We start from the raw sequence: 22,004 nt of genomic DNA, 5'->3' as shown, positions 1-22,004 counted from the left end.
TCAGACCTCGCTATGGGATGCTGCATTACATCCTCTCTTCTCAGGAGTACTCTCATTTTTCAGAGCAAATGCCCGTAAAAAGGGCTTGATGTCAGGCATACCATCTGCAGGATGTGCTGTGCTCCTCCATTACCAACCGCAGACTGACGGACGCTGCTGCTCTATCACCCCTGGAGGAAGCATTACAAACCCCTTTCGACACCCACCCCTCCCAATTTCAGTAAAGATCCCGTGACACTTGGTGGAAAAAAACAACATTGTATTTGATTTACAGTTAACAGGATTTACAAATAATGACAAAGAAACAGATTAGCCATGAAATTAGGATGCCTTTCTTGATGAAGGAGTAGCTGGCAAAGTACCTTTATGTAGAAGTCATGTACCTCAGTCCTAAACAGTGTAAAATAACTTACAGCCCAGGCAGGTTCAGGAATGATTATACACAAAAGCAAGAAGTCGAATACAAAACAAACCAAAAAACCCCCTCCCAGCCTACTGGGCAGAAAACCAGTTCTGTCGAGGCTTTTGATTTTCGGGAACTGAAGGAAAGGCCCACTGACAAATACCAGGAAATTTTCAAAAAAGGGGAGGGAAATATCAACAAACAGTAGAAGTCACTGTATGACAACCTACCAGGGAGGGAGAGCGGGCAGCTGACACTGCGTTAGCTTGCTGAGAATCAGCAGAGTCCGGGCGCTTGGCAGGACAATGAACGAAGGAGTACAGATGGCAGCGCTTCATTAAAATGCTACGTTACTGCCAAAAACTTGCGAGACAAAGAGGAATAAAGTTCTCTGATGTGCAATACAGCAATTTAAGAAGACGTACCTAACTTTCTGATTTGTATGGAGCTTACCTATATTGTAAACACACACTTTCCGACAAGTTATTTCAGTTGTCTTTGCTGTGGGTTATGGTGTGTATTCAATCAAATGCAGCATTCCAAGGCTCAAAACTGACTGAGTGGTTTTCAACAGACGGGTATATGATTTTTCCAATATCATACTAGTATTTTACATCACAAATACAATAAAACCAAGTGATGGTATTTCTAGGACAGTTCCAACATTCAAATAAAAAATCATCAGAACCATTCTAAAATAAGATATTATACATAATCAAGCCATGTTAAACAGCACACTCTCGGCAAGCAGCTAATTACAAGCATTCTGCTGGTCATGTTTTTCACACAAAAGTAATTCAATAGCACATAAATATTTCTTTTTCTGATCTGCTTCTTTTTACAAAACCATTCATCAGATTCACAGAATTAGTACAAGTAAGGCACATTAGCATATATCATAAAACTCACAATAATAACAAAGAGTTGTAAAGTTTTAAGGACTAATTCCTTCTTTGCAGTGATTTCTGAACCGAATGAGACTTTATCAGTAGAACCCTCCTACACTGACATTACTCTTATTTCCATTGCAGCCAACTGTGGTGGGTGCAATACTGCACATCACCATGGACATAAATAATTAAATTAAGAACCGTGTGTGGTAGCAAATCCCATTCTCAGGTCTTGCAGAGAAATCGGACACATTCACAATGTTCATTATGAGCAGAGACTAAGTTTTAGAGCTATGTGGAAGTCAATTTCCAGTTCTCAAAATAAAAGGGGATATTGCATGTGTCTCTGAGTATGTTATTGTTTTCCTAGTACAAATATTGCTTAATGTAGAAAGGATGCTATAGTATTGAATTTACTTGCATAATGAATCCTAAATGCTGATGTCTCAGATTCTACTAAATTAAACGAACTATAGGTTTTCTTTCTTCCACCCCCCACCCTGCCCCCAACCAAAGGACTCTCTTTCCCACAGAAGATTCATTTACACACAACACAGCTTTTAATTAGAAGCATAATTTACAGTAAAAATTTTTTACATTACACCTCTGCTATCAAAAAAACATGAAATCTTTCATTTAAAGTTGTAATTATACATTAAAAAATAGAACACTATTTCCTTAACAGGAAGAATGAATTTGAACATCTTCAGATCAGATTTCTTTATTGCGGCTTTTGAGTCAAAGGTCAGTCACTTTATTCTCTAATGCAGCTGCTATTTGCTGTAAACGGAAGGCAAGCTGCATTTTTTGTGCAGCTGGATCCTCTTCAAGTGCATTTATAATCTGGAAGAAATAAACACAGAATGTTTAGAATCATTTAGCTTAAAATATACGACATAATTCCCAGACCAAATGTTTGATACCACTTTGGTTGTAATGAGTCTTTTGCATTCACTCTGTACCAAAGATAAAGTCCGTCTAGTAGGCCCCATGTTCTGTTTTTACACAAAGGCAATAAAAATGGTTGTCTCCACTACTTTATCTGAGTTGCTGTAATGTTCCCCATTATGCTGGGATCCAAGCAAATTAGCAGGTAGTAGTTTTTCTTGTGAAATACTACATTCCAAGATGGAGCAGGCAGGGGGAAAAACAACTTTATAGCTGTTTAAGAAAGAGTGCTTTTACTTACAGTGCACCCTACAAGGCTTAAGGGTCATTTACCAGCAGTAATTATGCCCCATCCCCGTGAACTTTGGTTTTGAGAAGTTCCTGGGTGGTCCACGCACAGGCATTAGGTAGGGCAACACGAGGTCTCTTGAGTCTATAGGCAATATGATGAAGAAAACAGTCTGGCCAAGAAATGCTGAGGCACTGGCCCAGCACCATGCAGCTCAGGAAGCAAAGAGCTCGTCAGAGCAGCCCCCCAGCATCCCGCACGCAGCCTCTGCTGTACGGAATATATATATAGAGGAAGCTATGACTCTAAGACACAAGGGATTTGAAAACAAGAGCTAGAAAAGGTCAACTGTTATGAGAAGGCTTTGCTTCAAATAGAGTTTTTTAGGGCTTCTCAAGATCAAATTTCAAAGGTTACGAAAGGTTTTCATTTCCACCATCCTTTAGGGAAACTTTTCCACCAACTGTTAGATTTCTCCATTAGGAGACTGTGTTACATGGCAAAACCGTTCCTTTTCTAGAACTAGCTTTATTAATAAGAGTCAGACACTGTAATCAAGCAGAAACCTTCAGCTCTGTTTAAATACAGTGTAAACTTGCAAGTACAAGAACTGGAGAAATAGAGTTTGCCTGCCACTACCTGTGGTTCCTATTGCTTCTTGCAGATCATTGGCAATGGAGAGTAATGCAGCCAGTATCAATCTAGACAATAATTTCACTTTGAAGGGCTGGTATAGCACCTGAGTTTCAAACACTGGAGCAGATTTGTTTAGAAATAATTACTTTAATGGATTTGTTTCTAAAGCGTGAAAACATTTTTACAAGACAGAGTTAATAAACACTTATTACAGTATTTCAATTGGGCCTAATTTAATTTGATATTGTTCCCTTAATTTAAACAATTACATCTAGCTGTAACTCCTCAAATCTAGACTAAATAATTCATGATTATCTCTGCTGGTGAATATATCCTTCATATAAATGTGGACAATTAGAATGTACCCACTTAGTCATTGTCAAGCCCTGCAGAGCTGCAGAAGGTACAGCGCATGCTGGGAACCACTGCATCAGTAATAAAGACAAGGGCAGCTGCAAAATGTTCCAATTTATGCAAATTAAAACATTTTCATGGAAAATAAATAAGCTCGATTAATTTTACTGAATGGTTCTTGACAGATTAACTCCATAACTCTGAATTAGCAGCCTTTTCGTCAGATGCACCTTGTTGTTACACAACGATGTACACGAAAGAAGAGCTGCAGCTACGCACTGGGGTTTGCTGGCCTGCCGCTGATGAAGTCCCCCAGACTGGTGACTCCACCTGTGCCTGCCACCGAACGTGAAACTGCGAGTGGAAGCAGGGTCACGGGTGTGGAAGAATCAGGGCTTTACAGTTCATCTGTCATCCAGGGTCCCCGAGTGTTTCTGTAAGAGGTCACGCCACGGATCCGTTTGGGAAGGCGTTGAAAGCCAGCTTGGTTAGCACTGGGGATGCGGGGCGAGGAAACCAACGCCATCGGGTTGGCCTGCATTCCTCTGGCTGCTTCTCCTACTGACCCCTACTCATTGCAAGCTTCTCAGGGTGATTTGAATTTCCCTGCTTACATCTGTTTAAAAGCTGCAGAGGCTGGCTGCTCCTGTATAAAGCAGCTGCAGTTAAGCTGAGGATGCGACTCGCTGCCTTTAGCGCTAAATGTAACTGAAAACACGAGCTGTGCTGAGGTGCAAGACAAACCGAAGAGAGCTCACATGTGCAGGACTCCTTTTTGATTCAGCATCTGTTCTTACTTGCTTTGATTTAATTCTGAGAGTTTTCTGGAGGCATTCATTTCCATGGAAACCTTTGAATAAAAGTTTCCTTCTCTCTTTTTGTTTTCAGATTAAGTTTGGAGAGCCATAGCCACAGCCCAGCTTCACTGGGATGTTCTTTGTCCCCCTTTCCACAGGGCATGAAAAACCTAAGAAACGTCTTGGACTGAATCCATGAGCCTCCTTTTGAATCAGGCTATATTCAAGTTACTCCACTTTGGTTTACCTTGGGCAGGCACTACATTTGGCACAGCAAAACAGGGACGGTAGCATGCATGGAAGTTTTAAGTGCATCTTAACTAACAAAAAAGGCACGGCCCCATTTCTACAAGCAAAACAAGTTTAATGGATTGCTCCTAATAAAAAACCACTGGCTTGAAACCTGATATAGCTCTGACGACGCCTTTTTGCTCAGTGGCATTCTTATGTCCTAATTCTTAGGAACTGGGATGGTAGAACTGAAGAGAAATGATCTAAAAATCTGTTTCTCTTTCAGATCTTGATGAACTATCACTACCAAGCCCAGATAGCCCATAATGAAATTGTTCATTTATAAGGACACACCCTTGACCACTGTAATTGCCAAGCAAGGTGTATAACTGCAAAGTTAGAGCTTTCTGTTCAGCTTTGCTTTTACCTGATTATCCAGGGAGTTCCAGAAATTGTTCCTTTAGACTGATGTTAACCTTCATAACTTTTTACCATTGATATAAAAAAAAATGAAAACAAAAGCCGCAACTTACCTCATCATAGTATTTGTTAGTATACTGGTAGAGTTGGTGTAGAGCCACAAGCGTATTTAAGGAATCAGTATGTGCCTGTTAAACAAGACAAGTGGGCAGAAAACGTGTCAAAATATGATCGCAGACAGCTGAAAGTTATGCACATGCACAACTGTTGGATACAATCTACAAGATTTCCAAATGCAAGCTCTGCATCCTGTAACTTTTGTTAAATGACAGTTGGGGCAGAAAAAAGGGGCGAGAAAACTTTTGTCTGGTGATTTTTAGATCAATACTTTCCCGCTGGTGCTTTTCCAGCCTGCCCACAACTCTAACGCTGGAGGTGGAAAATATTTTGAACTCTGAACATCAAACCACAGACTACAGCTCAAACATCTGTTAACAACATGGGTATGTATAACTAAAACATTAACTCAGTACAATCTATGTATTGTTGAGATATTAAGCTTTGACTCTGTCAGTGCTGTCTGTTTGAAATCCTTTCTCCAGCTCTTTTTAACTCTCTGAAATTATTCACACCTCACTACAGCAAAGGTGTAACTCATCAAGATCACGAGCACGTGTACGTTTGGAAAAAGCCATCTGAATCATGAAGATGGAGAGGGGGGAGAGAGAGAGAGAGAGAAAAAGGACTTCAAATGAAGCAGGAAATAACCCTTCCATTACCTTTCCTCCCTCCCCCCCGACATTTAACGTATTAGGTGAATGAGCTCTACCTGTCTAAACAGATGTTTTTCATTCAAATTTATAGGATTCATGTCTCTAGCTACGCCTTCAGTCTTTTAAGTTAGTTAAGAAAATGAAGAATTGCAAAATATCACTACTGGCATAAATGATTACCCAAGGCATAAAAGAGCAGAGAAACATCCATCTTTCCTTGGTCTATAAAAGTCACTTTTAGAGCTGGTCAAAATTTGCAATGTTTGATCGCTCCTCCCATGTTAATTTTTATCAAAATTTATAACGTAAATAGAACGAATGAACATATTCTGCTGATGTTAAAACATTCTACTGAATTTACTTTTAATCACCAAATGTTTTAATTTTATATACATTTTAATTTGTGTAATAAATAAAGTGAACTGGAAAATGAATTGTCACTGCAGATGAGTTTTGTAGTGAATGACTGAAAATAGAAATGCTCTCATGAGGATGTTGATCTGCAAAACGTTAGGTCCTAAGGGAACTGAAATAAACAAACCACAAAAAATTCCCCAAACACCGTCCTTATGCTAGAACTCTTCAGCTAAATTAAGCAAATGAGCAAACCCGCCAGTAAGTACACTGTCTCTTTGCTCACGCTAATCAATGTCTTTTAAGGCTGATGAGGGCCTCTCTTGGTTCTCCAAGTTAAATCAAGTGCTTTGAAGGCACGCGCCTGCTCTAGCTAAGCTGACCTGCAGAGCGGACAGACTCTTTCAAGACTGAAGTAGGTCTTTGCTCCACCAGTCTCCAGAGAGAGTCCCCAGCTAGCAACCACCCCACTCTGCTCTTTTCCATGAGAGGTAACACCCGATAACCTATAATGCAAAAAAAAAAGTTCCACTGAGTGAGCACATGGTGAGCTTCTCACATGCAGCATGAAGCAGAAGTAGTGCCCTTGTACAGACAGCTCTAAAACAGGCTATACTTAATGTACGTGCCTCCTCTTTCATTTCTGGAATCTAATTTTTGCTGTGGTAGCACTCTGAATTCAGTCGTTACTCGTTATCAGTATGATCAATGCTAAAAATCCTCTATCTGCTGTGGAGAGAAAACACAATTCAAGTGCTATAATTTTTCCCCAATGTATGTAAAAAAATCCAAACACTTTGCCCTGGCACCTGCATCACTCAGATTAGTGATGATAACCATTCTTTGTTCCATTCAATAATCAAAATTTCAAAGGGCTAAAAGGCACGACAACACTAAACAGGAGAATTTCAGAGATTTATTAAATAATTCATTTGAAGTTTGCACATATAAAAACCCCACTTGTGAGTTAGAAAGAGAAGGCAAAGAAAACCAGTGCTGTACTTGGCTCCAATTTCAGGACAAGAAAATGGAATTTATTCTTACCCTAGAAATCTCTGCTAGATGGGTATTCATGTCTTGGTCACTAACGGGCACCATCTGACGAATACCTTTGTAGTAACTGCAACAGATGAAAACAGACTTTCAGTTAGGTGAAATATGCTGTGGTTTTCTGGTAGATCTGTCTTTCAATTTTGCATTATTTTAAACATGCTTCCTAATAATGCAGGAGATGCTCTACCACAACAGACCGGTGATTCCTGTAGCAATCCTGCCTTCCAACAGTCATTAGTACCTTCAAAACAGAGACAAATTGCACCTGATTGTACAGCGCCATACCACAGGAAATAAATCTATTTATAATTGCACCTGAATGTTGATTTTATTTCTACAAACTTCTGAAGTCATGAGCTAGCAAGAGTTTTGTCCTGTGGCAGATCTTCCATGGTATTCAGAGAATTGCCAATTAGTAAATGGATAAAGTCAGAGATGGAATAGAAAAAATGTGTTTGTCTAAATGTTTTCCAGCTTTGATCTCTACTGAGTTATGGAAGCACAGAACGTATGGGTAACAACAACCACTGCAGAAAACAGCATCGTATTTTCTCCTGAATAAATCTATCCATCTGTCTGCGCAGACACGAACGGGCACTGGGTCATAACGGCATTCCATTTCAACCCTGCCAAGGACACCACCAAGGGAACGTTTTAACATTCAGATGTAAAATTTTTAACGTTTGACAGTTGACTGACTACCTCAGCATTTGCTTTCGCTCTTACACAGGCTTAAAGCCCTAACAACTCTGAATAAGCACGAAAAGAGTCTATACTTACTCTTCCACCATTTTCTTATAGTTAGAGATTTCTTTTGCGTAAAGTAATTTATTACTCGGAGAATCCTGAAAATTTATAATAGAGAGAAACTTGGTTGATTTATGAACATGTCTAAGAAGCAAAAGAAGGTGAATAACTTAAGGTCAAGCCTTTATATTCACATGCACTTGAGCTTTACAGATATTAACATTTGGACGCTTATTAACATTGGTGGGATTATTTGTCCTAAAAGGAGGGCATTTACACACCGCATTACTGTTGAGTTTTACAAATGCATCAATGCAAGATGATACTATATCATTGGTGGGTGTGAAATAATTAGTTCTTAATCTTGCTTTTTATAAATGCAGTTGCTATTTTCTCCTTTTGATAAATATCAGTTGGCAGACTACACAGTAACACCGACACGTTCACCAACCTGTTAAGTGGTGAAATGCTAACTTCATTATAAAACTAAAAACGAACTATCAAGGCTGTATCTCCTCAGAGAATGGGTACTGTCTGTGAGGATGCCCTTTGTCTTGTCAGGCATGAGCGTAGTCAGGATGTAGAATGCAAATCACTTACTCTGCTTAATTTGTGCTCTGTTCTTGTGCAAGCATCCATGAAAGTCTGTGCAATGACTGACAAGGAAGCATCCACTACTTCATGAACATGAACATCGAAGATGAAATGGGGATTTTTCAGTATGTTTACCCAGAATCTAAGAGGCAGGCTGCAAAGCAACGAAGATGATAAATAATCCTTTTTACACAATAGATGTTCTACAACAACCAAATCACATGAAATTAAGTACGGGTTTTGCATTTTGAGCTCCTCACAACAGTGAAGCTTAATTTTACATTTCAACCTTTATACAAGCTACCTGTTGTCTGGTTTCCATGTCTGAAAACCAAGCCTCGCTCACATCATCTCTCACAGAAAAACTCATATGAGAATAAGTGCTCCAAAATAGAAAGAGATGTCTGCGTGGTTAGAGAAACTACCTGAGTAGTATTTCATTAGATTTTGTGCTTTGACAGGTAAATATAATCCCATTTGCCTCTTTCTTTTCTCTTCTCTGAGGAAAGACAAAAACTGAAGTGGTCAATCTGCCAATGACAACCCCATAGGTAGGCTGGTTTCATTTTTGCAGCTTCTGGGCTTACAGGGGATCCTTTTGATCATATAAACATATTATCACAATTACAATTATTCTGAGAACTACAAATGAATTTTACTTTGCTTTGTAGTAAAGAGTGCCAGTACATACCTGGGCATTACACTCTTATTTCTCTGCAATACAAATACTGCTCTGTTCATACTGTACCTGTTTGTTTTCCAGATGTGAATGGTATCTTCGTCCTTGATGTCATGTTTTTCTGCTTGCTCATCAAGAAAGTCGAAGAAATATTTCACAGCTGGTGGCACCACATGGTTCGAGTTGAGCACGCTATGGAAGAAGTTATCTACAAACTGCTGAAGTGTACCCTAAAAGCAAATTTTTAAAAATCTATTATGTTTGTGTTACAGGCTGAACAAGGTGCCATCCTAGAATCTTTTATTCCTACAGACACTAACAGCCCATAATCCAGTGCTAAGGGTACCAGGTGACAAAACCAAGCAACTTCTTAGTGCAGTGACCCTGCAAACTGCCAACTCGGGAAAGACCTTCTAGAGAACAATTTTATGTTCTAGCCTGAAAGGTTGCAGCTTCCCCAGCTATTCTGCTGTCTGCACAGAAAGGTGTGCTTTCTGCTTGACAGAGAACTGGTTGCTAAGTATACAATATATTTACATTTCAGGGTCGTCTGCGCATAAAATAGTTGTTAGCCCTTTTTTAATGGTGTTGCAGCTTCCCAGTTCCAGTTTCTCTGACTCCAGAGCACCATGCAGTTTTTAGAAAGAGACTGAGAGGAAGAAGTACCAGTGAGCTTTTGACTTTTTAAGGGCAAGCAAGGTGTCGTCAGACACCCAGTCTGGCCCAGCTCCATGAGCTCCACCAAGCCGAAGGACTGAAGTGTCCCAGGAGGGACACAGGAGGGCTATGTGCTTGGCTGGATTCCTGCATCTGCCTGACCTTAGAGACTGCGACCTCAGAGACTGTCCCCTTGTTTTAGAGATGACCCCGTTGAGGCCACGTGCAGTTTATCCCTGCTCAGCTGCTGGTCCTGTGGACACATCTGAAGGGCTGTATCTTCTCTCTCACCATCACGCCAGCTGCCAGCCTCAGAACAGGGCAGGGACAGAGAAGGCAAGGAGCCCTAAGCCACTCTGCTGTCAGCAAGGACACAACAACAGTCCATGGGCTGTAGGGGTAGCTTTGGTCCCAGCCATAACACCTCACCAGCTCTGTATGAGTAAAGCTCCAGACAGGTAATAATCTATAAACTGGCTATTTGGAATAGAAAAGTGGCAGTTGCAAAGGAGTTATTAACAGAAGAGAGGGATGTAAGCATCTTGCTGTCTCTTTGTCCTGAGTCTCTGTCATCTATGCACAGACTTTCCTTCATATCTACTTTTGCACTTGGACAAGTGGCCTTAGCTGGAGCCAGGCCACCCTCATTTTCACGAGAAGCCTGGCTTTAGGGTCATTAAACACATTATTCTGAATTCGTTCTGCACGGAGGAATGCTTTGCAAAATTATTTTGCTTGTGATCCATGCTGCAGTATAAGCACTAAAAATACTCTAAAATGAATATTATTATTTGAAAACATTTTTATTTTTCTAGGTTGTACTGTGGCATTGGTCACACACAAGGACAGGGAAATATGAGGCTCTATAGCAGTTTATAAAGCATTTGGATCAAAAGAAAACCCAACAAAATATTATCTTAAGAGGTGGCACAGAGGAGAATATCCATCTTTGTCTTGCAAGAAAAATCATTTAATGAACACGTAATCATGGTTCTCAGCTTTGATTGGGACTTATATTTTATCTCTTTCCCAGTAATGATCCTGAGGGCATATTAGTTACTTGAAGCCCTGAACACCAGCTTGTATGTACATGACACATAATCAAAATTGCAGCCAAATGCATGTCTAATAGTTGCATCATTTTCTTCAGTTGTACCTCAAAATCTATAGAAGTAAGGTGTAACTGTCACACATCTGGGCCCTACCTTCACAGAAAGAAGTCTGGTCAGGTAGATTTCTGTAATAGCTTTGGTCCTTTCTTTTTCCTTCACGCTGCCCCGCTTTGATTTACCTTCATCTATTTCATCTACTGGCCGGACTAGATGCCAGACCTTATTTTCATCTTCCAGGAGTGCATGCCCTAGAAACAGTAATCACAGTAATTACAAAAAATGCCCCACACCTAAAACAGCAACACAAAAATAATCACATACATAGTACATGTAAGATCTTTGTTCCCTATCCTTAACATACCTGTCCTCTTGCCAAGAGGATCTAGATTATTCTGTTCCTGTCCAACATATACAACTCAAGTACTAAATGTTCAATAATACATAAGCTGAAGAAGCCTGCTTTTGTCAAGAGCAAAGGGAGAGGGAGGAGTCACAGAATAAGGAAACTCCTGTTTGGTCACGTAAGCACAGTATGTGTATTTTCTGAGGTCCACACACTGAAGTACTCTACTCCTTTGTGACCTCTCGGAGACACAACCAAGTTACAGAAAGTCATCTAGATCTGACCCAACAGCCACCACAGAAAGAGCAATCATAGCCTGCTCCAGGTACAAGGCAAGATATTGTTGTAGCAGTCCCGGTGAATTTGGCAGTGGCAATTTAAGAATTTATGATCTCAACCTTTTTTCTAGGTATCACCATTACAATTTACATTTTTACCCTAACTGCTGAGTTCAAAGTATGGTACCCCAGTTCAAACCTGCCTTTATCAGCGTTTGACCAGCGCCACTTTGTAGCTGAAAGGAGGAAAAATGCATCCCTTTGCTGAGAGGACGTGAACTCCAGCAGACAGAGATAATGACTGCAGCAAATTCATCATCATAAGATTTTTTAAAATTTGTTTGTCAGTATTCAAAGCTTAAACCAAACAAGGAGACTCACATCGAGCCTGTTACCATACAGCAGAAACAGGAGCAAGCACCTGGGTGCCAGCTTATCTGATTACAGTGCCTCGCTATGCTCTCTGTGGCTTGGTCATGCATCTGGTCCCTGAGCTTAGTTCAATGACCAAGCAGTGGAATAAAGGGAGTCTTGCATTTCAGCATCAACATGAATGTTCAGACAAACTCTATGCCTGACAATCTTTTGTTACAAACAGTTCTAAAAGAGGTGATATAATTGTTTTAACTTGCAATTAATATCCCTTGAAAAAAAGATCGTGTCACAAACTTAGTTTCAAATCTCCTGGTTTTACTTGTTCTTCCTTTAATTTCTGAATTTTTACATCTACTCAGCATAGTCCCTAAAATCAATGGCGCTTTTCCAGTGGAAGTTACTGAATCAATGCATTTAAAATTATTGACATCTTAAAAGTGTGAAAGTTATTTTTCCCATAAAAGTTGTGATTCAGCCCTATTGCACAAATTATCTTGCATTACTGCTAAGTTTTATGCTTTAAAATATGTATCTAATGTAACTGAATCCCAGTTACAGGAGAAAATACCAGTTTCTAATTGCATGAATTTTGTCCTTTCCAATTTTTGGTCATAGTAGTTTACTAACCAAGTTCCACAACAGCTATATTAAATTATCCAGCTTGCGTGTATGTTCAATATTTTACATCACAGGGGAAAAAAAAACATTAATGTGTAATCTGGCCAAGCCAACAGTTCTGCTTGAATCTACTTTATATATCCTCATGAAAAGCATTAGCTATGCAGTCTTCTGGGCCTTCACTTCTTTTTAACCAGGTAAGGAAAAAAAAAATCCCACATTAAATCACATCATCCTTTGAGAGTCATTAATTTGACTTGGAAGTTCATGTGAATGAAGCAAGAAAGAAATAAAAGCTATCACTTTATTTTGAAGCAGCTGCGGTTTCGCAACCGATACCGTTCATAGCAATCTTCTGCAAGTACAGTAAGAACCACTACTGGGCCTGAAGCCTGGAATTTCTTTTGCAATGCCTATTATTTACTTCTGTAAATTAATAGATCAAATCATGGAGTTAGAGCAGAAACTATTTTCAAGCCTTATGTCAGTCACTTAGTACACTTCTGCTTCCTCCTTTGAGTCAAAGGAATTTATCCTCTCTTTGCCCTCCTGATGGTATATGGCCCAGTTTAACTCCAGAGAGAAGAGAAACAACCAAAGGGGTTTCCACTGAGATTGCTGGCTTAATTTGGCCCGTGTTTGTTTAGCAATAACAGAACTGTCTACTAGTGAAATAGTAGTTATTTCACAGGAAAGTAAGGATTAAGACACTACAGCTCAACCAGATGAACTTCTGCAACAGTAAGAGCTTACTTCATTGCTAAAAATAGCAGGAAGAAAGAGGAAGAGAAATTCAGAACATGGGGCAACAAAACATGCCAGCAGTACAGTTGCTAAGAAAAAAATAACAGTTCTGTGAGATAATATTTTCCCCAATGGAAAATAGGAGGTGAAGAAAATAAAAGGTAGGGGAGAACACCTCCTTTTTTACTGCGGTAGCCACTTTATGCATCAAGCTGTGAGCGGGGAGAAGACTGCTCCCACTGGGTCAAGTGCTTCCCCCCAAACTCTTTGTCTTCGCCCTTGGGCATTCTTTGGCCAATATAAAATAATGCTTAATGCCAAATATTGACTGCGCTGACTAATTACAGTGGTATGAACTATGATGTAAACATGATGGAGGCAAGTGAGATGGTGACAGGCAACACAGCCCCTTTCCCCTTGTGTGGCCTGCAGCAAATTAGCTTCCTTCCAGTCTCCTCCCCCGCTGTGAATACACGGCTCCATGGCGGTGAAGGAAGGGCTACCCTACACAGATCTGCTAATCAGTTTTTCTGATCTGCAACCTTCTGTCTCTTTTTATTCAGAATTAAAAAAGGAAAAAGAAAACCAACGCAGAGAAAAACCCCAGAAAAACAGACCGCGTTGTTTTGGCTTATAGTTCAGTACAGAAATACTAGCATGAAATCATTGAAACCGTTCTCCATCTTGATACAAATTAGTAATTGCATTTATTATCTCCAGAGGCAAAAGATGCTGCATTTAATTTGTCACAATCTCCAGCTTCTAGTGTCTTCCTGTTAGAAGCTGAGAATCAAAAGCAGCGTGGAAGCAATGCCAGGTTTTCAAGCAACGTCTCTGAACACGGTTTTACATTTTCGTTCTGTGCAAAGCCTAGTACTTTGGCAGACAGTCAATGGCTTCAGCTGACGCTTCTCAATGCAAAAGGTGTAAGTTAATGAGAGACTTTGAATAAAAGGAAAACCACTTTGTCACAAGCCTCATTCATGAAGCTGGGATAGGAATTCTATTTATTCCAACCTTGTAAATCCCTGTGTCATATAAACGTGTATGTGTGGGAAGGGAAGCCTCTGATCCTCTCCCTTTTATACACATGGTGTCTCACAAATCACTGTCACTGCAGGCTCTTGCTTTGCCCTAGCTTTGTAACATTTTATAGCTTCCCAAAAGAAAAGTTGGCACCAGATAGCTCTGAGGACCCTTCGGCGCTAAAGAAAATGAGCTAGCCTGGCATGAAAAGCTGTCTTCCCAAATTTGTACACTACCATGGTGCAAGACAAGGTTTGGAGAAGAAACATGGTGGAAGTTGCCTTCTCTCCATACTTTGGGATCTGAACTTTCTCTGCAGATTTTTCTGTCATGTACGGCAGCCCTCAAGTGACAGCACTGTCCCCAGAAGCCTCCTTTTCCTTTACAATTTAGTATGCCACACACATAACTAAGGAGTTCATCTTGGAGTATAGATAATGTACGTTCAAAGAGCTTCATCATACTGAATCATAGCTAAAGACATAATCATAGAGGAGGAAAGAAAAAAAAACAAAAGCAACAAGAAAACCATGCGATCTGGTCCTCTGCTGCCTGCCACAAGGCCAGCGACGTGGGGAGGATGAAGACAGGGAGCCCAGAATGGCAGACTGAACACCACTCTGTGTTAAGAAAGCAAAGCAAGCTACGGGCACCACCAGGTTCCATTCATGGTCCTCTCCACTTCTTTAGAGTGGAGGCGACTACCGCCTCAGCAGTTATGTCAGCAATCAGTGCAACCGAACTGAACAGGGACTAGGATCAGCTCCTCGCCTGGCTGCACTTCACTGCCCTCTATATTAAACTGGATGGCTTTTTAAGTTAACATGCTGGGTTGGCACCTGCTGTGACAGAGAAGTCACCACTTGGCCATTATGGCAGGCACTTGCAGTAAGTGAGGATAGCAGCGGAGGTGTAGCCACAGCCATTAGAAGACCCTTCAAGGATGCTGGAAAAAGTCTCAACAGAAAGCATCCAGGAGGACAGAGTTACTGAACGGCAAGTAACTCTGTCTGTCCTAATTTCCTGGCCAACACTCAACACAAGTGAAATGGAAGTATGCACATTTTTGTTAGATAGTGATATATGTCAGAGCTATCAGCTGAGACCCATCTTCTTGAGAAATGTACATTTCTGGCATATTATTTCCAATCTGACTGCCCAGCCCTTAAAACCTATTAAATCTAAGATCAGTAAATCTGTTTGAAGGAATGAAACTATTAGGTGAAGCAATGACTTTTGCAATCAGTGCTAGACAGAAAAGCATATAAAATGAGTTCATAGAAGGAAGAATGATCTCAACAATTATTGTTCCATAAATCTACCTTCTACCTTGTGTAAAATAACTTAATATAAGGATTAATAAAAAGAAACTGAACATCTGAAATGAAAAGGAAACACATGTGACAAAGAACATAAATTTACAAGTAAACATTTCAGTAAAAATCTGAGTGCATTTTGGGCTGTAATGGATATTGCGTCTCAAGAGATTTTGAGATAAAGGAAATTGCTCTAGACAGAATTCTAACATGTAGAAGTAAAAGCTTTAAAAGACAGGTTGCAAGCTAATTGGTTGTCTTTCATGTTGAGAAGTCCAGCATACTGTAGCAGACAGCAATATAAGAATTGTGCAACAGCTGCTTTAGTGATGGGAAAGAGAGGAAACACTACATGGAAATTCCTGACCCTAACTTACAGTGGATTGCAAAGCTCAAAAAGAACAAAGGAATTGTGGAAAACGCTGCGTCTAAAAAGATAACATGTATGGAACGAACAAAGCCAACCAACAAACCCCGGAAAAACCAAGCTAGCATAGGTGGAGAAGCATCACTCAAAGGGAGGGAGGCACAAAATATGAACGTACAGAGACAAGTTTGCAAGGCAACACAGTTGTAAGAAACACAATTTAAAAAATTACATCAGATCCATTAAGTCACGGAGACGGGAGCTGGTCTCTACTGTGGTTCATCTAGAACACTGCATTCAATTCTGAGTCTAGTAAGAAATGGAAGAAGTTTGGAAAGGGAAGTAAGAAAAAGGAAGGAGGAAAGAGGAAGAGAGAGAAAGCTTTCAAAAGATGAAACATACAGTTTGACTATAGATGTAGTGGGATTAAGAAACAAAATATGCAAGGAAATGTTTGCTAAGAGTGTTTTTTATTAAGCCTGGATATGGACTCACAGCGATTACTGTTAAAGCCCCATTATTTAAGGCTTTTATAATGAGAACAAAGAAAACCATTGCAAGTGTACAGTGGGTAACACACAACAAATAAGACCTATATAGTCTGGTGGGGAATATCTAGCTCCACAGACATGCTCGATAAGCAAGATCAAGACAGCAGTGTCACTCTCTCTGTGTGGTTTTTGTCTTCTAGTCATTTTGCATGGTAGTGAAGCCACAAGATACTTACTTTCCCCTGGGATATCTTGCTGATTATCCTCTGGCTGCTGGGAAATTCCCATTTTTGATAAGATGAGTGTGGCACCATCTCGGACCTTTGAAAATACATACACAGGGATGTTATTTGAAAGAAGTATGCATGACTGAACCTCTTTCTTTACACCTGAACTGCGGTTTCTGTAATCTTTTGCAGGGAATCTAGACCTATGATTAATGCTTCTTGGTGCTTCAAAGGCTTCTTGGGCAACTGACTGTGCAATTCAGAACAGAATCCCTCCCCCTCCTTTAAGAAGAGATCCCATCAACACCTCCTCTGAGATTACTGAAAGCACTAAAAGCATCTCCAAGACTTCCATGGTTCCTCAATTTGGTGTGGGCGCCTGTGTACAAAAATGGGGTTTATCATGAAGAATCAGACCTGTTTTCTGAGGGAAAACTAACTAACTTCTATCTTTCCTAATCAGGATATCTGTTGTTAGAACGCAATAAATAGCATACAACGGGAAGGTAAGGGGATTGCAAGTGCTTGGTAGAGTGCACAGTATGAAACTGAAAACACACAGTACAAATGTCAGCATCTGCTCTCCTGACTGGGCTGTTAAACCAGACCAACCTAAAATCTGTTTAGCAGCAGAGCAAGGACAGAGGTAATGCTCAGGGGTAGGAAGTGGTAGAGAAAAGAAGAGATGAATATGAGACCTAGCAAAAGGAGCTTTTGAATGTTCAAAGGGGAGTTTGGATTTGGACACTGCAGTGACGAGGAAACCAAAGTACTGGCATTCAGGTGGTGTGTTTTGGTGAAATGTTTAGGCAATATGTCTAGACCTAGCCTTTCACGGTCGCAAGCTTTTACTGCCTAGACCCAGAGCTAGGATTTTTAAAATTTGATTCTTCTGTAGCACAGAAGTTTCTCTAAAAACAAAGAAAGATTTTATTAATTACTAGACAGCAGTTAATAGATGCGAACAATTGCTCTGAACCACATCCTTACATTATAATGCATTAGTGTGTTGATACGTTTCCATCTGCCATCTTTTTGGGATGTTAAATCCAAGTCTGAGAGGATCTGTGCAGTAGAACCTGGACGCCACTCTAAAGAATAATTAAAATGAGAAAAAACAGATTTTAGCCATGTGCAAAAAGAACTACTCCAAGAATGTTTCAGTTTAGAGACCTACTGACGCACTGTGGAACACTAAAAGAAGCAATTTGGCCCATGCCGTGATGTGTGGTTTTTATTGCTTAATAGTTTGGCCCTTATTACACAAGTTTGCGTGAACTATTTCCAGCCATACAGATGACTTCTGATTATTTTCCACAGAAAGTTAAATTCCTTTGCATAGGATACTACAAATATATATATCAAGAACTGCTTTCAGTCCAAAATAGAGTAGGACTTTATATGGAATAGTAAAGGCAATTTTAGGTAATTTACTAGGATTTTCTGGATAGCAAGAATTCCACCCTCTACTTTCAGATTACGGCAGTAATGAAGATATTACAAAACTATTAATTGGAGCTTTTATTATGAGATTATTAGACCTTTTAAGCTACATCAATTTTTCTTTTTCTCAAGAAGAGAGAATTTTGAAAGCCTTCAAGGAGGATGATTTTCAGAGGCTGGCTGGCTCATCATCTCCTAAAAGGGCGGCTCCTATAAGTTATAATTCTTTTGAATAACCATCATAAAGGCAAGTCAAAATCAGTACTAGTTTCTGAAACAGCATCATTACTTCTCCATCAGTTAATTGTCCATGCTGTCATTATCACATTAATTAGTACCTGAGATACTGACTCTGTCAGACATGAATACATTTGTGCTAACAGTCATTAACAGGCTCTTTGCACACTAATGACAGTGCACCAAAACTTCAAAAGTCAGGAAAAAGAACTCTGTAAGAAAGCATTAATTTTTAATGCATATTAAAATTGCTGCAACATGCTGCATTTTTGCATCCAGCTGAACATGAATTCAATTTTGTTATTTTAAAAAATATATTGTTTTTGAAGACATTTTTTTGGAAACTACAAAATCACACAACGTGTTTCACCTGCTCAATATAGTATCACAAGTAGCTACCTACCAAGAACTACACTCTCAGCTTTTGGCCACTGAGAACATGGCAGATTTCGATAGACTTGGTCTATTATCTTTTCCTTTACTTGTGATATAGTATCACAGTTCAGCACTTTCACAGGTATGGAATCGGTTCCTCCATCTTGTACATATACATTTACTGTCTGTAAAAAAAAGAATGTACATGGTTATTAAGACAAGCTAGTGCTGAATTACCTCTGAATCTGTTTTTTCTGGGCAATTTAAATGCAAACAATATCTAAAATTCACTGTGCAATGATCATTGCACAGCAGCACATATATGCAATGGGAGTACGGATTATTTGAGGGATCCTTCGCTGTTACACAGCCAACCAGATATCGTAAATTCCAGCTAATTCCTCCCACCATGACAAAATATAAAAGATGCAGAACAGATTTATTCTTGTTTAATGTGCTACTATTATTGAGTCTTGGGAATTTATCAAAGAGGGAGGCACAAGAACAAAGCAGCTGGACCACTGACTAGTTACATACTTCTCATATAGCCTGACAACCTGGAACATACTGACAACCTGGAACATCGAAAAGCATAAGTAATGCAGTGCCCAAACTTAACGAGTTCCCAATAATCATTTGAGCTGCACTTTGCTGAACTCCTAGAATATTGTGTACTTTTGCCTTCCTTTACACTGTCTTCCTGGTTGTGGCTTTACTTCTCAAGTCAAGTGGACTAGCTCTGTACATATGGTGATTTAACGTGGCTCAGCTGATGAGCAGTGACTTGTTCAGCTCCTGTAACTTTACCTCCTGTGACCAGCTGTTCATTAGGTATATATAAATACGCACACACAGACACACGTATATATGCATATATAAAAGCCATTTATATAATCTTTGGTGTTCAAAGACTTTACTGTTTACTGTTGTCACAATAACTCTAATAGCTCCAGGACATACACCTAAGTAGTTTATGCTAGTTCTAAAATATTACTGTTTTCTGATAGCATTGACATTCTTTTTTCAATGTTAAAAAGAATTTCTTGAAAGCCTGTAATTTGCTAAATCTAGAGTGATTTTTTTTTAAAAGTAGCTTCACTATGTAAGTGTCGGTTTTAATACAGACAAAAGCAAATAAGAAAACGATGGCCAGGAAACCTCCCCAGAAGGAAAAACCCCACTAAAACCAAACAGATGTTACGAAAAGCCTCTTTCTTTCACTAGCTGTATCAGTACACCAGGCTGGAGCCCCCATGAATCATTTGCCAGTCAGGTAGCTTTGGAGGCCAAGCACATCCAAAGCATCGCAGCTCTCAGATACACACGGTCCTGTCAACCAAATGCCTGAATTTATCATCTCAAACTTCAGAAATAAACTTGCAGGGCTGATATTTTTAAACAGTGAAGGAAAGCTATGCCATACGGCAGTCAAATTAAACATGATTGCACTGTCCCTTGACAAAACTCTCAAACTAATAATGAGATTTCACCTTCCTTTTCCTATTAGCTTTATGATAATTAGACATGATTTTGCTGCTGGTTCAGTATGCAGCATGTCAGAGTAACCAGCAATGCAAAACAGATTCATCTTTTAAATAAGAGCAATTAGAGACCAGACAACTGCTCTATACCATGTCTCACTTTCAGGCAGAAGTGAGCCAATTAACTCATGCTTTAACCTACCTTGGTGCACAAGTGCTCCCTAACTGTTCACAGGTACCACAACAATGTCATAATCGTGCCAAAGATCCTAAAAATTTACAGCAGTAATAACCCCCTTCATAATCCTTCATCATACATATATATATATCTCTCTCATCATCTTCCATGCACGCACACACATAAAGTCTTTGTTTGATGGGAAGTCTGTAAATCTGGACCAAATACTGCTACTGTACTGTTAAAATGTTTAATATCTAGCTAGCATGCTTGTTGTGCCCACATCTGATTGCATACACAAATTTTCTGCTTTCACACTGCATTCATTTAGCTTAATTGCAGGCATTGGCTTTTTTGTGAAAAGAAACAGACTGAATAAAGAATTATTGCCATTAAGTCTTACACGATGTACAGTGCAAGTAAATTTTGTTCTCCGTCCACAAGAGAAAATACACCCAGCTTTGCCAGTCAGTGTGGTTTCTATGGGTGGCACTTCCAGCTCAGATCTGAAAATGATAACTCAACTAATCTCTAAAGTATCAATTGAACTTAAAATATTTCTTCTTGCCCAGCGTACCCTTTTCCTCCAGGCAGTCTAGGTTACGGTCTAGTGATTCTGTGAGTGAAAGTCCTACAGCAATCTCCTCACATCAGCCCTCCCATCAGCATCCCTTCAGAATACACAAAATGGTGATTTTTTTTTTTAAACTGGGACTTAATAAATCTTTTTATTAAGTTTCTCTTTCCACAGTGCAGCTATGTCACTGCATCTTTCTCAGTTGGAGACAACCACAAATGGCTCCTAACATGTCAATAAAAGAGATATGAGAGGGAAAAAAAATTCCTCTGTTGGTCTTTGAAGGACAGTCTGTGCATCTTTGATATTCATTACACTGTATTCTGAACAAAACCAGCAAGACTGTCAGAAAGACTAAAACTAGAATATCTGCTCCCTAAACAGCTAAAGAGGAGACTGCCTCAGTTTTTTAAAAAGACAGTGAATCCGTTTGCTGGAGTCTGGTTGAAAAAGTGGTAGAAATTTGTGGCAGTGAACAGAATTAAGTCAAAGCAGAATTCGTAATAGAACTGGACCATGGCACTGGTGGCTGGTGGAGCTCAGATAGGGAATTCCTGGGGCAGGGTTGGCCACTTCATCCTGCTTAAAGCATCTAACACGGGTCTCCAGAACTGCCTGTAGAGGCAGCTTCCCCTCATCACTGTAGGGAATGATTTCCTTAGGTGGAAATAAACCCCTTTCAGTGTCAGTTGGGATGTTCAGGAGAGTTTGACTCACACAGGAACAGTGCAGAAATAGGTTCATAAAGTGTTTTGCAGATTGCAGAGCCATCACCCAAGACTGTAGAGGAGCTCCTTCTGGTATACTAATAAAATGATCTATAAAATGACGTTTGATATGCTGACAAGCAGCAGTCACAAGGGAGAAAGACAACCTGAGGTTCGAGTATAATGTTAGTGCAAAAATTCTGCAAAAATCAATTGTCAGTTAATTTAGATGGGAAAAGGGAAGGAGCCAAACACCCTGACCACTGTTCAGACAGACTTTGAAAATTATGAAAGGGATTTACTGAAATGGATTCCACTGTGGCAGGACTTGAATTTAATGCTTG

The 22,004-nt window shown here is 39.7% G+C and overlaps 1 protein-coding gene across 10 annotated transcripts in view; it reads right to left on the bottom strand.

The window, feature by feature from the left end:
- Positions 1-242: 242 nt before the first annotated feature.
- The window catches only part of PLXNB2 (plexin B2), a 258,237-nt gene continuing 236,475 nt past the window's right edge, over positions 243-22,004 (bottom strand). For all 10 annotated transcript variants that reach the window (XM_075081225.1, XM_075081226.1, XM_075081223.1 and 7 more), the window contains 10 exons: positions 18,746-18,902; positions 17,653-17,753; positions 16,672-16,756; positions 10,971-11,125; positions 9,178-9,338; positions 8,436-8,583; positions 7,869-7,933; positions 7,080-7,155; positions 5,022-5,096; positions 243-2,136 (listed from right to left, as the gene is read on the bottom strand). In XM_075081225.1, coding sequence (XP_074937326.1) covers positions 2,032-2,136; positions 5,022-5,096; positions 7,080-7,155; positions 7,869-7,933; positions 8,436-8,583; positions 9,178-9,338; positions 10,971-11,125; positions 16,672-16,756; positions 17,653-17,753; positions 18,746-18,902 — 1,128 coding nt within the window. In that variant the 3' untranslated portion in view covers positions 243-2,031. The remainder of the gene's footprint in view (positions 2,137-5,021; positions 5,097-7,079; positions 7,156-7,868; positions 7,934-8,435; positions 8,584-9,177; positions 9,339-10,970; positions 11,126-16,671; positions 16,757-17,652; positions 17,754-18,745; positions 18,903-22,004) is intronic.

Source organism: Phalacrocorax aristotelis, chromosome 1 (genome assembly GCF_949628215.1).
Source record: "Phalacrocorax aristotelis chromosome 1, bGulAri2.1, whole genome shotgun sequence".
Classification (NCBI taxonomy): Eukaryota; Metazoa; Chordata; class Aves; order Suliformes; family Phalacrocoracidae; genus Phalacrocorax; species Phalacrocorax aristotelis.
This window is presented reverse-complemented; position numbering and strand designations above follow the sequence as displayed.